The sequence below is a fragment of the Lolium perenne genome, chromosome 5 (assembly GCF_019359855.2).
Source record: "Lolium perenne isolate Kyuss_39 chromosome 5, Kyuss_2.0, whole genome shotgun sequence".
Taxonomy (NCBI): Eukaryota; Viridiplantae; Streptophyta; class Magnoliopsida; order Poales; family Poaceae; genus Lolium; species Lolium perenne.
Window position 1 is genome coordinate 43252739 of NC_067248.2, and position 16629 is coordinate 43269367.

The following is a 16629-nucleotide window of genomic DNA, read 5'->3' on the forward strand; positions in this document are numbered from 1 at the left end:
AAACATGATTCCTGCCCTTGGGCAGGCGGGGGAGCGCCTACTTGCCGCTCATTAACGGGAGCGACGAGGTATCGCCTGATGGCAATCCCGGGTGGGACGGGCATTAATTTATTCGCTCGCTTAAAAATAAGTTTAATCTTATTTATAGTTTTGTCAACCATCCGAACATTAGCTCCTTGGTTGCAATTCCGGCCCTCAACGGAGGAGACCCAATTCGAAACCCACGATTGCAACTATTTTGTAAATGTGAACAAATTTTTATTTTGAGCAAATTTGAGTTGAATAAAATTTCAATTTAAACAGATTTCAAACCTAAATGAAATTAAATGAACAAAAATTTATTTTGAGAATTTAAATCTGAACAAATTTTGAGTTTCCGAGAACAAAATTTGAAACAAAAAATTTGATTGTGAACAAATTTCAGTTCTGAACAATTTTTTTATTTGAACAAAAAAATGAAACTGAACAGAGAAAACAGAGGAAATTATAGAGAAACACAGCGAAAACCAGAGCAAAATGGATCGGAAACGAAAACCGCAACAGAGAAAAGAACACCCGCTGGACGCGCAGGAACTTGGGTCGGTCCATTTAAATCCGCACGCATGGGCGGTGCTTAATGGCCAGTCCTATACACCGACCAGGTCGGTGCCGATGCGGTTGCCGCACACCCTGGTCGGGTATTGGGCCTGGCCCATTTAGGCTTTTTTCGATTTCGCTTTCGTTTTTTTTTTGTTTTCTGTTTTATTTTTCTTTTCTTTCTGTTAATTTTTTTATTTAAATTGAAAAAGTCTATATACGAAAAATGTTTAAATTTGAAAAACGTTCAAATTTGAGAATTAATAAAATTTGAAAATTGTTCAAATATGAAAACTGTTCAAATTAAAGAATTGTTCAAATATAAAAATCGTTCATATTCAAAATTTGTTCAAATTCAAAAATTGTTCTAATATGAAAATCGTTCAAATTCAAAAATTGTTCAAATATAAAATTTGTTCAAATTCAGAAATGTTCAAATTTTGAAATTGTTCATAGAAAAAAATATTTTTTTTCAAATTTAAAAAATTTCAAATCTGAAAAATGTTCAGATTTTTAAAAAGTGATTTCTTCTTAATTTGAAAAATATTAAAATTTGAAAAATGTTCAGATTTAAAAAAAAGATGTTTTAAAAAAAACAGCAGAAAACAAAAAGAAACGAAAAAAAACGGCTTACCTGTTGTTGGGCTGCGGCCCAGTTGGTAACGCGGGGGCGCGCGGGGTGTGCGGTAACCCGATCGGCACCGACCAGCTCGGTGGGTAGCACCTCCCGTGCTTAATACGCCCCTCTAATAGGTATTTCCGGCCCTCGGGCCAGGCACAAAATCAATCAATGCCGAGCTCTTTCCCTTTGTAGGCACGTGGGCCTTCTCGGCCCGTCACAAAAGGGATTCGAGCCGTATTGGGCTGGGCCATAACACTGTGCGTGCCTAGGCCTTGCCGGGCCGGCCTCATGGCGAGCAACACCTGAAACCCCAGAGCCCGCGCCAGTCCACTCACTCGCCCCGCTTCCCAGGCAGCAGAAACAGTTTCAAAACCCTCGTCTCCGGCGACCTCGCCGCCGCCGACGGCTGTGCTGTGGCGGCGCCATGAACGTGTTCGCGGGGGTCCGCAGCGCCGCGGGCGCGGAGCATAAGGACGCTGGCGGCGAGGCGCTGCTGGAGCTGACGCCGCACCGGATGGCGGTGTGCCACCTCGTGCAGGTCTTCGCGCCGCAGCAGGAGGGGGGCCCCGCCACGCCGCCCTTCCCGTTCGAGTCCGTCGCCCACCACAACCGCCTCGGCCTCTTCCTCTTCTCCCTCACCCGGGTACGCTTCTTCTCGGCCCTGGTTCTCTGTCCGTCCCTCCTGTGTGTGGGCTGTCTGTGGTAGTGTGCTCCAGATTGAGTGCGGATTTCGCTTAACCATGTGGGGATTAATGTTACCGTTCTCTCTAAATCCTGCTGCATACAGTAATTAGCGTCGAAATGTAGCATCAGCTGCTTAACTTCTGCTGGTTAATCATCTATCCTATTGTTTGGGCAGAGACAGAGGTATTGCTATTCAGTAAAGCATCAGTTGTTTGCCAGTTTATTACTCGGTTTTGCCTCACGATTTCTATCTAAGCAGCTCGTATAATCTGTATGCTTGATAGCTGATGCAACCATCATATCATTAATCCACTACAGGCCTACAGCTTTGCAATTGCAGCGTTGTTAATATATGCAATTTGGACTTGGGTCGAGAGGATGTTCCCTCATACATTTGTTCTCGATCTATTATTGCATACGATTCATCCACTTGATTTGTTTGTATGGTGATATGTTGTAAAGTTTGGGCCGTGTGTGTATTGCATTGTAGCTTTCCTCATCTCGTCTCCCTCCACAACGCATCATTTTCACCCATACATGTCTTAACTCCTACCTTATTCTTCTTGTAGTCTTGCGAGGATTTTCTGGAACCGCCACTGGAAGAGCTTCTAAGGCAGTTGAAGGCAGTAGATGATTTAGTTAACGGTTGGCTCTGTGAGCAGTTGACAACCACGCTGTCAGGGCTTATCTCACCGGACGATCTGTTTAACTTCTTTGATAAGCTACGAGGTGAGATTCACATCATTCATGAACTTTTCAGTCCTCGCTATTTCCTGCTAAATATAAGGCTCCCAATTAGATAGCTTACCCTGCAATTGGTTTCTGACAGGGGTGCTCACTTCACCAGAGGGTGCAAGTGTGGAGGACGAATTCCTGGACCCTAATAGCCAGCTTGGGGTTTATCTTCGGTGCTGTATACTTGCCTTCAATTCAATGACTTTCGAGGTGCTACAAGTAGAATATGGCGTTCACAGCCCTTAATTTTGTTTTTGATATTGTTACGCCCTTCCCTTTTCTTACTTAGGGTTAGGGTACTGAGTGTGTTTGCTGAAAACTCTTGTAGGGTGTCTGCCATCTGTTGTCAAATCTTGTGGCGTATTGTAACTCCGCTGAGACTGCATATGATCTGGCCGAGGATGAGGATTTTAACAGTGAAATGGAAATGAGCGACCTGATGGATGCAGATATAGGTGTTAGAGCTGGAGTATTTGACAAATACGGTCAAGGTTATGCCACTGAGAGCCATATGGGGGAGAGCTCTTCGTCTTTTATCCATGCACCAATGTCACTCCATGATTTTGATGAAGGTAAACGCCCTAAACCCTTCAAAGTTGCTCTAATCTTTCTTTTTCATTTTGATGGGATTGTAGATTTTTTTTAGGAAGCCAACAAAGTAGGCACGCCAGAATTTTGAGAATCAACCACAACCAATAAGAAAAACCGAATGCAACAAGCACAACATGGAAGAAAATCTTACTCAGGATTTAGCATTTATTCAGTTTCTCTTGTCCTGTCATATGGGATATTTGAAAAGAGTTCACTACCTGAATTAGCACTGATATTGATGTTAGAAACGATATCTAGTATAAGTTCAAAATTTATTCCAAAGTTGAAATGTTTGCTTCCTAAAATGCCATCATGCCATCTTTTGATAGAAAAAATACACGCCATTTGAATAGTGCCACTATCTAGCTGGGTCACAATTGCTACACTATCTTTTCTTGTGGCATAATTATTTGGTTATAGTAATACCAGCCTTTGTTGCAAAACACATGCTTCTTTTTCTCATGCCATTCGTGTGCAGAAAGGTGGGGCAAACAAATGCAATCTATTTGGCAGAATTATTTTTTTGTTTACCACTATGCCAAAAGATCAAACCTACTTCTTGTGATGTATTCATGTCTTCTTTTTGGCAGACAAAATTTTCAAAGCAGATGAGAATCCAACTTGTCTGAGATCAAGGTGGCAATTAGAGGCATATCTTAACCAGCAAGCAGACATTCTTGAGAAGTGAGTGTCGCTTACTACATACAATCAGCTAATACCGCCATCAACTTTGTAGTACTAACTGAACACTAAAGGATATGTGCAGTGCCTTTAACATCAGATCTTTTTGCTGCAGGGATCCCAGCTCGGTGCCTTTGAATTCATTTAATGCCACCATGACGCAGCTTCAGACATTAGCCCCAGAGCTTCATCGTGTAAGTTATGGCACAGTATAGTATATCCCGTACGTGACAATGCAAGGCAGTGAACAGTTCCCAGTACTTTTGGTTTACTTTTCACCCTGTCTACCTGACAGGTCCAGTTCTTGCAACACCTGAATGCTCTGAGCCATGATGACTATGTTTCAGCATTAGACAATCTTCACCGCTACTTTGATTACAGGTCAGTCCCAGACGTCTAAGTCTCCAACACCTTTTTTTTTTTTGCCTCTAAGTCTCCAACCATACTATGGGGAGTGCATGATATTTTGACCACCTTTTTGTATGATTGAAATGTTACTGTTGAGCAAGACACCAGCTCAATGCTTATGCCAAAATATAGTGCGTGTGAGATTTTTTCAAAGTCAAACCATGTTCAACATCTAGAATACCAAATTAACATCATTAGATTCAACCAACATGACATATATTTTTTATATGGTTTACATAGGGTATTGTAGACATGGATATTTTTGGCAATAATCTCGGTCAACGTTAGTAGAGTTTGACTTCCGCTAAAACCAATGCGCACTATATTACAGCAAGGAGGGATTACATGTTGTGAGTGATAGATATTTCAGACACCTGTTCTATCCAGTTAAGCAAAAGCCTGATGGCCAGGCCTGCAAACATTTTTTCTAAGTTAATCAATGTCTTTAAGTAATACAAGAACCTTACATGTTCTCTGTCTACAAGGGCCTTTGTTTTCGTTTGACATTTCTGCAATCATTCAGATTCCACTTACCAAGAGAGACTTAATTATGATAATTTAACATGTTGATAAATATGCGTACTTTTGTGATGCTAATATGCTATAGAATCTAGACTGTTGAAAATGCACGCAAAGTAAAACCACCCAAAGGGAAACAACTAATTCTTACCCTAGGTTTAGTATTGCTCAACGCTACTGTTTGGAGTCTTTTGTCCACAGCCAAAGGGTCATAATTATATGTTGCATATAACAGTAACCTCTTCTAAATTTGTTCTTAACTGGTTATGCTTTATGGATGGTATAGTGCAGGGCAAGGACTTTTTAGTCGCTCTTTGTCCGCAAACCAAGATATTATTGTTGGAAAGTATGAGAGTGCTCTGCTTTCCTTAGGCAGCTTGCATTGTTACTTTGGACATCCGAAGAAAGCCCTAGAGGTAATATAAGGTATTGGTTTTTCTTGTTTTCTTTGGTCAGCCTATCACTCCGTTTATTTTTTTAATATTGCACATTCCTCATTGTTTTTTTTTTGGTTGCTTTCTTCCAGGCATTCACGGAAGCAGTGCGTGTTTCTCAAATGGTTAGTTACTAAACTGGCCTCTTTCTCAAATACAGTTCCATGCAATCATTTTGGGACACATCATGTTTTCTGGAGACATGGAAATATAGTGCAAGCTGTTCTTCATCTGTTCTACTTAACAGATGCTATTATTTGTTTTTCCAGAACAATGACGATTCCTGCCTTGCATACATATTAGGAGCCATCTCCAATCTACTATCAAAGATAGGCATATCAAGCACAGTCGGAATAATTGGTTCTCCATATTCACTTGGCAACAATTCTGGACTAGGCACGCCATTGTCCATTCAGCAGCAGCTGCTTGTTCTGTTGAAGCGGTCACTTAAGAGAGCTGATATGTTGAAACTTACAAGCTTAATATCCTTCGATCACATCTCCCTTGCAAAATTTGATCTGAAGGTAAGATCTCGGTTTGGTATTATTTGACTTTAAGATGTTTTGAATACCCAGCCATTCTTAAGTGTCTCTGTCCATCTTCCTGCTCCTGTATGCTGTCCTAATGCTGGCGTCCAGACATGGCATTACAACTCATAACATACAACGTAGTTGTTCTTTTATTTATCTCTGTGTCAGGCATAAGTTACTTGATCTTGACCAGGCTAGAGGACTGTCACCATGTGTTATAATTTGGTGCATCCTTGTTGATTTTTTTTCTCACTGTAAACCTTGGCTTACCAGCATGTCCAGAGGCCATTGGTGTCTTTTGGCCCTAATGCTTCTACAAAGCTTAGAACATGTCCTGCCGATGTCTGCATGGTATGTTACAATTACGCTGTACTCAATAATATCACACTCAATCATTCATCCTTGATAGAGATGATGTATATGTCTGGTTATAATTAATTAGCTTTTTGTCTTATGTTTTATTGCAGAACTTAAGATTAAGTTCCCACGTCTTGTCCGACTTTGGCACAGGTGACTTGTCAACTTCACATGATAATGGTAGCTTCAGCACCTCGTGGCTTAGGAATCTGTCCGCTGCTTCCAGTTCCTGGTGTAGCAGCTCGGCAAAGCCTGGAAAACAAATTGTAAATGACTTTGACAGTTTCCACTTCAATGCACAACCAAGTCCAATACCTACATCAGTATTGCAATTAGCCGGCTCAGCGTACTTGATGAGAGCCACTGCATGGGAGCATTATGGAAGGTACTTACCTGTTCTCTGTAAATGTTAATCGTGAAAATGCATTTTCATTGCAGAAACTGCAGGCTTTATACTGATTGTTCTAGCTAGGCACAGTATTGTGGATGTGTGGGAGAAACAGAGTGGATTGGTTGGATATGCAATTACCAAGGGTGTCAACTTAGAAAGTGCAAATGCTTAGGTCGAATGCTGTTGGTTTATCGATTGATACTGCTAAATATTGTCCTACTTTTAATAGTACCATACATAAACAGGGGATATAGACCCTGCTCTTTGTTCTATACCTGTTTGATACACATAAGACCTTTTTAGAAAATCTTGGTCTTACATAGCTCGTAGCTTTAATTCAACCCTGTGGTTTTCTTCAGCCTCTTTCTATCATTCTATGTTAAGCATTTGATCGGCTCCTTTGTTGCCAACTTTCTGCTGATGTTCTTTTCCACTTCATTGTTTTTTTTTATGTAACCATATATTTCATTAGACAATCTGTTTACAGAGATTACACATATGGTCACCACACAAGACAAATATTTGTGTCAAGCAACTTTGCACAAGGAAGACTTAAGTTATATTGAATCATATTTTGGAATAAGCTCCAACTTGTCTCCTTTCTTGCCAACTTGTTATTTGCATCCTTTCTAAAAAACTGATGTTGGTTAACCCTCTCCACAGTGCTCCGATGGTTCGAATGAATGCTTTGGTCTATACAACCTGCTTTGCTGATGCTGCAAGGTATAACAAATGAATCTCTAGCTAATATATTTCTTCAACACTTACAATTTTATTTACATCATTTTCCTGTTATGTGTAAGCCGTGCCTTGTAAATGATCTTATGCTTTGCTAATCTGGATATGTGATCATATTGTATGTTCCTTTACAGTTCACCAGAGCTGTCACTAGCATACGTCAAGCTAATTCAACAATTAGTAGTCTTCAAAGGGTATTCTGGTTAGTTACAATATGACCCAAATATATGTGCTATAACCTCCAAGAGCTAATGTAAGTTTCCATAGTTACCTGACATCATGCGATTGTTGTACAGTGGCTTTTGGTGCTCTAAAGCTTGCCGAAGAGAAATTTCCATCCTCGACGAATCCACACATCCAGCTTCTCAAAATGCAATTGCTACATGATCGTGCCCTGCATCGGTACAAAGCTGTTTCTTGACACTGAATTCTGCGTCCACAATCTGATCTGTTAATATTTGTTGTCAAAATTGATCTATGTAGAGGACACTTGCGAGTTGCGCAACAAATCTGCGATGAATTTGGGGTGCTCTCATCTTCTGTCAGTGGAGTAGACATTGAGCTGAAGACTGAAGCTAGTCTACGGCATGCCCGCACGCTACTTGCTGCAAAACAGTTTAGCCAGGTTTTGAATTTACTTGCTTATTATAGTTTACCCAATAAATGTTTTACTCATCTTACTGGTCATTTTAACTTCATATTTTCAAATGGATTCACATATTCTAATGCATTTACTACTTTTCCATATGCAAATGTATTCCCCTCTTTTACCTTTACTGGTTCATGAACATTTCAGCCATGTTGGCCCAACAATTCAAGGAAAAGATCTATTCCTCAATACGTGAGTGTCCTTTGTGCAGGCAGCAGTCGTGGCGAATTCTCTTTTCTCTACATGCTACAACTACAACATGCAAGTAGAGAATGCAAGTGTTCTTCTATTACTCGCTGAAATACATAAAGTAAGACTAATCATTTTTGTTGAGGCTAGACCCTGATAAATATAGAGAACTAATATTTCCCCTCTCCCCCCTCAGAAGTCTGACAATGCAGTCCTTGGCCTTCCTTACGCATTAGCAAGCCAATCATTCTGCAAATCATTTAACTTGGATCTGCTTGAAGCTTCTGCCACGCTTACTCTTGCTGAACTGTGGCTAGCTCTTGGATCAAGCCATGCGAAGAGGGCATTAAGCCTTGTTTACCAAAGCCTTCCTATGATTCTTGGCCATGGTGGTCTTGAGCTGCGTGCTCGAGCTCATATAGTCTTAGCAAAATGTTACTTAACTGATCCAGAATATTCAGGTATATCTGGATGATGCTTTGACCTTCATGTGCTTCTAACTTTTATGCTGTGTTGCTTGATGTTCATTTCGGGATCATGACAGTTTCCGAAGATCCTTGTGCTGTTCTGGATCCTCTAAACCAAGCAGCGGAAGATCTGCAGGTTTTAGAGGTGAGCTGACGATTCCATCTCAAACATTCTTCCGGAGAACAATATTACTGATATCGAGTCCAAAATGCACGAGAATGATCTAACATCTCACATGAATTAAAAATCCATTGTGATACGCAGTACCATGATATGGCGGCGGAGGCCTACTATCTGAAGGCTATGGCGTATAACCATCTGGGCAAGGAGGGCGAGAGGGAGGAGGCAGCGGCTCGTTTCAAGGAGCATGTCACCGCCGTCGAGAACCCACGCGACGAGGAGGCTTCACTCGCTTACTGAGGTAGTCAGGCTGCACAGTTGAGCGCTAGACTACAAGATGCGCCCTGGTACGAGCATGTATGGCCAGCAGCAAGACAGCAGAAGGTGGATAAACAGATGCGATGTCTGCTCGGTCTGCCTGATCTCAAGGCTCTATCCATGGCTTCCTCACAAGCTGCCTCTTCTGTGTGTAAGTGAGTACCTTGGGATGCACGCTGGCTGAACCTTTACACAGTATGAGAGCGTTGATGATCTGATCGTAGATCATACGGAGAACAAGTTGTGTCACTGGCTGCTAGTCTCGTCTGGTGACTCGATGGAGAGATAGGTGCATATCTGTCTGGCAGCATATCCGGCGGCAGCAAATCTGATGGACCTACTTGTGTTCTATGCTGTGTGTAGTGAAAATTCCTTGGAATTTAGATCCTATTTTTTTTCTTCTTTTCCTCTCGTTTTTGTTTGTCAGAGTTTCCAGATCATCTACTCCAGATGAAAATTATAAACATGTTTCAGTTGTAATGGAAGTTTGAGATGTGATACATTTTGACTATATTCTCTTTACTAAAAATCAGATAGTCAAGCATCGAAACAATAACTGAATCATGGTGTCCTTGAACATGTACATGAAAGAACATAAATACTACTGGCCCAAAGAATCCATGTGCATTCATCAGTCCACCTTGAGGTCTACCCATCGATTACATATCCGGGCACAAAACATGATACGAGTCCTGTCTGTTCTACTCTTTATCAGAGAGCATCTGGGGCAACAAGCAATGTTCTACTCTTTATCAGAGAGCATCTGGGGCAACAAGCAAGGCCGCCAAACTCCAACAGCAAAACTGGAGACACGAACTAGGGATCAAAGATAATGGAGGATGTCCTGATAACTTTAGAGCTAACAAAGTTTCAGCGCCTCAGTCCACCAGAGGCATAATTGACTGCGGAATAACGCACATGGAACAATTCAGAACGAGCACAAACCATACAGATAGAAGCTAGGAATTTGTACAGTCTTCCTTGCATGGGAACCGACAGCAAGCAAGGAGAAGACGAGCACCTCTGAAGAATCCCCCTTGAGCCATTCCAGTGGCATTTTCTTTTTCTCGCCCTCTGCAAAGCAAGAAAAATTCCTCCCAAGACACTGAAGGGCTGCCTTCTTTGTCCCGTCCTTACCCTTTATCCAGGAAGAGCAGTTTACAAAGTTGGCTAGCCTAGAAGGTGTGGTAGCATCGCATATGGAACAGCCGGATAAGAATTTCTTGTTGGTTATCAGAGGGGCGTGGCGGAGGGAGAATAGCCGATGCAGCAGCGTATGAGGGAGATATACACTGACCGTCAGGAAATGCTTGCTCTTGTTGTAACTTCGGTTATCCACTGACGATTTCCGGTGCCTTCTATGCCTATGCCTATCGAATTCAAATCCTTGGTATGCACAAACATAACAAATAAGTGACGAGATGGGATCAGATAACACTAAGACATAGAAATAAAATGATGAATAAGGTATTCTATTTTTGCAACAGAAACCTTGCTCTTTATACAGAGACTTGCGAGAAGGCGGGGATATGATATGAACTTGCTAGTTCTGTCGTACTCCCTCCGTGCAGGAATATAAGACGTTTTAGCATTTTCCCGACCAGGTGAAAACGGTGTAAAAAGACATTTGTACCCCCGATTTGAAATCCGGGCCTGGCGATCCCGTCCTCTCCCCGCGACGTCCGCGCCTCGCGATCCCGTCCTCGCCTCGCGATCCAGTCCTCGCCGCGCGCCGTCCTCGCCTCGCGCCGTCCTCACCGTCCTCGCACCGTCCTCCACCCAGCTTTCTTCCTCCCCAGGTTCTTCCTCACCTCGCGATCCTTTCCTCCTTTCTCCTCGCCAAGGATCTCGTAGTCTCATCTCCTCGCCCAGTTGCTCATGGGCTCTGCCTTGCCCAACAGGTGCTAGCCCAGGTGCTCCTGGTCTCTGCCTCACCCACCAGGTGCTCCTGTGGTCTAGCTCGCCCACCAGGTGCTCGCCCAGGTGCGCCTGGGATCTGGCTCGCCCACCAGGTGCTCGCCCAGGTGCTCCTCCAGGTGCTCCTCGGATCTGGCTCGCCCAACTGCTCCCCCGGGTGCTCCTGGTATACTGCAAAGTGTCTGATAGGTCCTTGCCTCTTCCTTGACCACCAAGTGCTCCTCGAGGTGCCCCTCCACTCAGATCAGCAGCAGACACATACCTAAACAAAGAGCAGGAGCAGCACATCAGATAATTATGGTGTTGCCGGACCTTAATTGTACTCCACCAAATGAAGCAAATGAAGAAGATGTTGGAGGTGGTGAGCAAGTAAATGAGGAAGATGATCAAATGGATCAAGATGCTGGAGGTGGTGCTACAGGTACTGTAATGTGCATTGTAAACAAAATGGAAAATGCAATCTAAGTATACTATGAAATCGATGACTAGACTTTAGTGCTCAGTGATGTCCATGACAAATATCTATATTATGATTTTACAAAGACATGCCAGATCTGAATGGAAGTTATATATCCTACTCTACTGTGTGGTGGTCTTGTGGAGACTGACAAATGGACATATATAACCAGTGGCTGTATGAAAAGTTCCATGTTGAACAGAAAGCAATACTTTCAGGGGTTTAAAAAATAAGGTAAACTTATAGAAGTAGCAAAAGCTTGGTGTTCTCTAAATCTTGTATAGTTACCAATACTTTCAGGGGTTTAAAAAATAAGGTTAACTTATAGAAGTAGCAAAAGCTTGGTGTTCTCTAAATCTTGTATAGTTACAGCATGCATGCTTGCATATAATACAAGACACATAAATACAATGAACTATTGCAGCATGGCCCTGATTCTTGAGACATATAGAAGTACAAAAAACAGTAGTGCAAAAAGTAGAGAAGAACACGCAAACTCCAGCGACAATGTAAGAAGGCATACTTACCCTTCACGGCTTCTTTTGTCTTTCTTAGTAGTAAGTACATCCCTGGGCTTTATATTTCAGACAGATAATATAAATTTCAGCAGATGTGCCACGACTCGCTTGAGGTTTGGTCACCTGAACCTTCTCAAATAGCTGCAAATGGTTTTTTTTATGCATCAACGCACCATTACAGAATGTTACATTTTCTGGGAAGATTGGTGTGTGGCAAGGTAATGTTCCTCACAGCCGTTGCAAGACCAAGGTTTGATAGTGCAAAGAATGTTACATTTTCTGGGAAGATTGGTGTGTGGCCGTTTGTCAAAGAAATGCCAGCACAAAGGAAGAGTGGTAACAGGCCTAAAGGTACCCTAGAGACTAAGAATGTCAAAGTTGATAGGGATTTGATGAGGGAGTTTCTCATAGAAAAGGTACTACCAGCAATTCGAGCTGCTTGGCCTGTAGAAGATGCTGGACAGACTATCTTCATACAACAAGATAACGCAAAGCCACACATACTACCAAATGATCCGGCATTCAAAGAAGCTGTAGCTAATATTGGAATGGACATCCGGCTGGTGCAGCAACCAGCGAATAGCCCAGATTTGAATGTCCTTGATCTAGGGTTCTTCAACTCCATACAATCTCTAACGGACTGCAGGAGCCCTAGAACACTACAAGATCTCATTCGTGACGTGCAGGAAGAATTCGCTGGATATAATGCATCTACCTTGAACAAGATTTTCCTATCTCTACAGGCTTGTATGACTGAAGTACTTAACCATAGAGGAGGCAACGGGTATAGTATACCTCATGCAAACAAGACAAGGCTAGAAGCCCTAAAAATACTACCTACAAGCATTGCTTGTCCTCTTGAAGTTTTTCAAAATGCCCTAAAAGCACAAGCAGAAGTGGAGCAAGCACAAGAAGAAGCAAAGAAAGCAGAAGCGGCAAAGAAAGCAGAAGTGGCGAAGCAAGCAGAAGCAGCAAAGCAAGCACAAGAAGAAGCAAAGAAAGCGGAAGTAGAAGCAAAGAAAGCAGAAGCAAAGCAAGCACATGCAGCTAAGAAAGCCGAAACGGAAGCAAAGAAAGCCGAAGCGGAAGCAAAGAAAGCAGAAGCAAAGCAAGCACAAGAAGCTAAGAAAGCCGAAGCGGAAGCAAAGAAAGCCGAAGCGGAAGCAAAGAAAGCAGAAGCAAAGCAAGCACAAGAAGCTAAGAAAGCCGAAGCGGAAGCAAAGAAAGCGGAAGCAGAAGCAAAGAAAGCAGAAGCAAAGCAAGCACAAGAAGCTAAGAAAGCCGAAGCGGAAGCAAAGAAAGCCGAAGCGGAAGCAAAGAAAGCGGAAGCAAAGCAAGTACATGCAGCTAAGAAAGCCGAAGCGGAAGCAAAGAAAGCCGAAGCGGAAGCAAAGAAAGCGGAAGCAAAGCAAGTACATGCAGCTAAGAAAGCCGAAGCGGAAGCAAAGAAAGCAGAAGCAAAGCAATTACAGGCAGCTAAGAAAGCCGAAGCGGAAGCAAAGAAAGCAGAAGCGGCAAAGCATCGGAAGCGCAAGAGAATAGAAGTGGAGCAAGTAGAAGCACCAGCACAAGTAGATACAGTAGAAGTAGCTACAACAGAAGCAAGCACAAGCAATAAGCGCAGGCAACACAAGCTGAATCAAGCACATGCAATACCTACATCACAAGTAGCTACAAAGATGGCACTATGTGTATGAGTATAGATGGAATCGACCAAAATGTGTACCGTACCACCTTGAAACTATTGATAGGAGTACCAGGTTGTAATGTACTCTAATGAACCAGGTTGAAAGATGCAATGTACCAGGTTTTAATGTATTGTACCACTGAAATAACAGAGTTCAAATTTTAAACTGTAGAGCTTCTTTTCTATTTAATGTTGGAGATAGCTGGTTAAATTATCTGAATATTCAGCATGTGAAGCATATCTGAAGAATTCAGATACTGACAGATACTCATATGTGCAGTACTGGACTTGAGTAGTGCCAGTCTGAATATTCTGATACAAAACACACAGTGACAGGAGAAAACACAACACAATCCAGAAAAAAATACTCAAGTATAGGACACATACTTATTGTCACATCATCTATGATACTACTGCGAGAATCAGAATACAGCGTCAGTCTCCTGAACTAGAATACAGCGTCAGACATTGTAGCATAGTAAGTTGGTAGCCAAGCAATTGCTTGCACATCAGAATTGCTTCGTTAACTGTGGAAGGATAAGGTCGTTTTTGTGCATATGGACCATAATAATAAGAACATGTGATGAGTTTGGGGAGTTAACGATTACTCTATGTTGATCAATAGCTTGGTCTTCCCTTCGATGACATTGCCGAGCTTGCCCAGGACTGGTACTCCACGCCGGTGACCTCCGCCTCGACGACCTCGCCCACAACCTCGTCGGTGTGGAGGTTGCCGAAGTTGACCACCTGCGCGCACACGAAGCCCTCGTTGTGGTACCACCTGAGGACGTTGTCCCTTATCCTCTGCCCGGGCTCCAGCAGGATGCACGGCTTGGTGGCGCTGCGGAGGCGCCACTCATGTCACAGAACATGATTGCTACCAGCCTACCATGAGACGAAGTACTTGAGTTTAGAAGAGCATAATTCAAAGAAGTAAATGCAAATTGTAGATACAAAAAAATCATCAAACTAGGACACGTTTTGTTACCATGGATACATCTTATATCTATATACAGTAGTTGACCAAATAAGATCTGAGGTTGTAAACACATTACAGTTTATTTGCACAAGCAAATCACTAACTACAGCCTAGCAGTACTCCAATTCATTAAAAACTAGAGTAGTTGGCCATGATTGTTCCATCACAAAAAAACTACAGATCATAAAACAATTACAGTACCCCGAGTTGGAAGAACACAAGACCACAAGAAAGTCGGAGGGGAGAGAGTCAGAGGTACTCACGAGCTGGGCGTAGATGGCGTTGCCGGCTGCAGCGGTAGCCGACATGGAGAAGGAGGCGGAGAAGTTGGGGCGGGAGAAGGACGGGAAACCGAACCCCGCGTCCGAGAACAACCCCTCTATGATGCTTCCTCTGCAGCAGCTTTCGATTTCCTCTAGCCGCGGGATATCCCCATCGCCACAGCAGCCAGATCTCCCGCGGCCGGCGATGGCACCCGCGCAGGGTCTCTCCCTTCCCCGTCGCCTTGCCTCAGCTCTTCACGTCGCCTTGTGAGATCTGCCACAGTCCCGCTCCAGCTACTCCTGAGGCAGATCCAGTGCCTCCACGTCATGTAGCAGATCGCCGGCCCACGCAAATACTGGGCCTTCCGCCCAGCAATACGTCGCCGGCGCACGCAGATCTACGCCGGAGTAGTGCCTCTTTGCCCAACAGCACGTCGCTGGCGCATAAAAATACGACCTTTGAGGTCCGACTAACTGCGTCGTCTCGGGCGGGATGTGAGAGGAATCAGGATTGCGGGGAGAAAGGCGATGGTGGTGCACAAGAGGAAGACGATGAGGGCGGTCGGGTGCGGCGACATGGAGGGGGGCGGCCGCGACATGGAGGAGCGAGGAGGGAGAGTGGGAGCGAGGAGGGTGGGGAGCGAGTGGGGAAGGTGGGCGACGCAAGCAAGGAACCGTGTCTCGGTGCGACAAGACGAGGGTAAAACGGGAAAGTCACATTATTTCGTAACGTGGAAAAAGTTGACCGTGGAATCCCCAACGTCTTATATTAAAAAACGGAGGGAGTAGATCACTAGATGAGAACCCCTTTGTTATTATGAGTAAGTCCTCGGGTAGGTCAGACGCTGCATCCGCTTTAAACAAACCATGTTCACTTATGAAGCAATTAATCATACATTATTTGTACCTGTGAGCATTCTATATTTTTAGTTCCTCGCCTCAAACAACAAGATAAATTTGCACCATTTTTTCAGATGCACATTAGCGATACAGCTATAGAACTGTATGTCGGAAAAGTTGCAGATTCATCTATTGGAGTCGATACAACACTCGGGAGCGGATTGGCTATTAAACCTACTTGGTACTTAATCTTCCAGGCGGGGAGTATTTGCAATGTCTTTATAATACTCTGGCGAACGTGGCATCTTCGTAATGAAGTTGTGCATGGTAAACCACCTCCTCTATTGGAAGTATCCCGATGTTTGTTGATTGACTATATGAAATCACTTATACAGATTAAGAACCATCCAGTTGAAGATGTTCTCAAAGGGTAATTTATTTTGGACATACTAGGACAAAACCCGTGCGTTGCACCGGAACACAAAAAATCAACGAATACATTAGAACTCAAATCATGCACCCCGTTGCTGCGGATAGAAATATGTGTCATCTTCAATTACATAATAATATTTACCCGGCATTGCTTTATTATTTTTTGCGCGATCGATCTTTTATCTTTGGTTGCATTGCGACCATATGTTCTTTTTTTCTTTAAAAAAAATCTTTGTAGTAAAAGAAAAATATTTTTACTAAATGTATATTCCCTAAACCCATATAGTTTTAGTTTGGTACAAACAAAAAATTCATCTAAGTTACCTAAATTTCTTGAACAAAAAAATACCCATAATTAAAAATGAAAGGCCATGACAAATATCTTGAAGATGCTAGAGCAGACGAAAGACATATATAATCTAGACAAGTTTACACTGTAGATAGGAGAAGGTAATGACTACAACATTCCTTATAAAATCACACAAATATATTTAGTTTCTCCATCTTCTCTAATCAATCATTTGTT

General features: G+C 42.9%; 2 protein-coding genes across 2 annotated transcripts; one reads left to right on the plus strand and one right to left on the minus strand.

Annotated features, from left to right (window-relative positions):
- Nucleotides 1-1552: 1552 nt before the first annotated feature.
- LOC127298488 (anaphase-promoting complex subunit 5) lies at nucleotides 1553-9521 on the plus strand. Its single transcript, XM_051328337.2, has 20 exons — nucleotides 1553-1841; nucleotides 2452-2611; nucleotides 2712-2827; nucleotides 2946-3189; nucleotides 3799-3892; nucleotides 4005-4083; nucleotides 4185-4270; nucleotides 5103-5232; nucleotides 5343-5375; nucleotides 5520-5774; nucleotides 6054-6131; nucleotides 6248-6522; nucleotides 7192-7251; nucleotides 7401-7468; nucleotides 7563-7668; nucleotides 7750-7891; nucleotides 8127-8225; nucleotides 8301-8565; nucleotides 8649-8716; nucleotides 8837-9521. Exons 1-20 carry the CDS (start codon nucleotides 1623-1625, stop codon nucleotides 8990-8992), a joined length of 2733 nt encoding a protein of 910 aa, XP_051184297.1. The 5' UTR covers nucleotides 1553-1622; the 3' UTR covers nucleotides 8993-9521.
- A 916-nt stretch (nucleotides 9522-10437) lies between these two features.
- On the minus strand, nucleotides 10438-14876 carry LOC139831471 (uncharacterized). Its single transcript, XM_071820751.1, has 3 exons — nucleotides 14765-14876; nucleotides 14198-14444; nucleotides 10438-11189 (listed from the first exon to the last, which is right to left on the minus strand). Exons 1-3 carry the CDS (start codon nucleotides 14874-14876, stop codon nucleotides 10448-10450), a joined length of 1101 nt encoding a protein of 366 aa, XP_071676852.1. The 3' UTR covers nucleotides 10438-10447.
- Between the last annotated feature and the right edge of the window lie 1753 nt (nucleotides 14877-16629).

Coding starts and splice junctions, on each gene's coding strand:
- LOC127298488 (XM_051328337.2), top strand. CDS start 1,623: ATGAACGTGTTCGCGGGGGTCCGCAGCGCCGCGGGCGCGGAGCATAAG. Junction 2,828..2,945: donor TCAATTCAATGACTTTCGAG/GTGCTACAAGTA, acceptor AAACTCTTGTAG/GGTGTCTGCCATCTGTTGTC. Junction 4,271..5,102: donor CACCGCTACTTTGATTACAG/GTCAGTCCCAGA, acceptor TGGATGGTATAG/TGCAGGGCAAGGACTTTTTA.
- LOC139831471 (XM_071820751.1), bottom strand. CDS start 14,876: ATGTCGGCTACCGCTGCAGCCGGCAACGCCATCTACGCCCAGCTCGTG. Junction 14,445..14,764: donor TTCTTCCAACTCGGGGTACT/GTAATTGTTTTA, acceptor CTGTGACATGAG/TGGCGCCTCCGCAGCGCCAC. Junction 11,190..14,197: donor AAGCTATTGATCAACATAGA/GTAATCGTTAAC, acceptor CTCTTTGTTTAG/GTATGTGTCTGCTGCTGATC.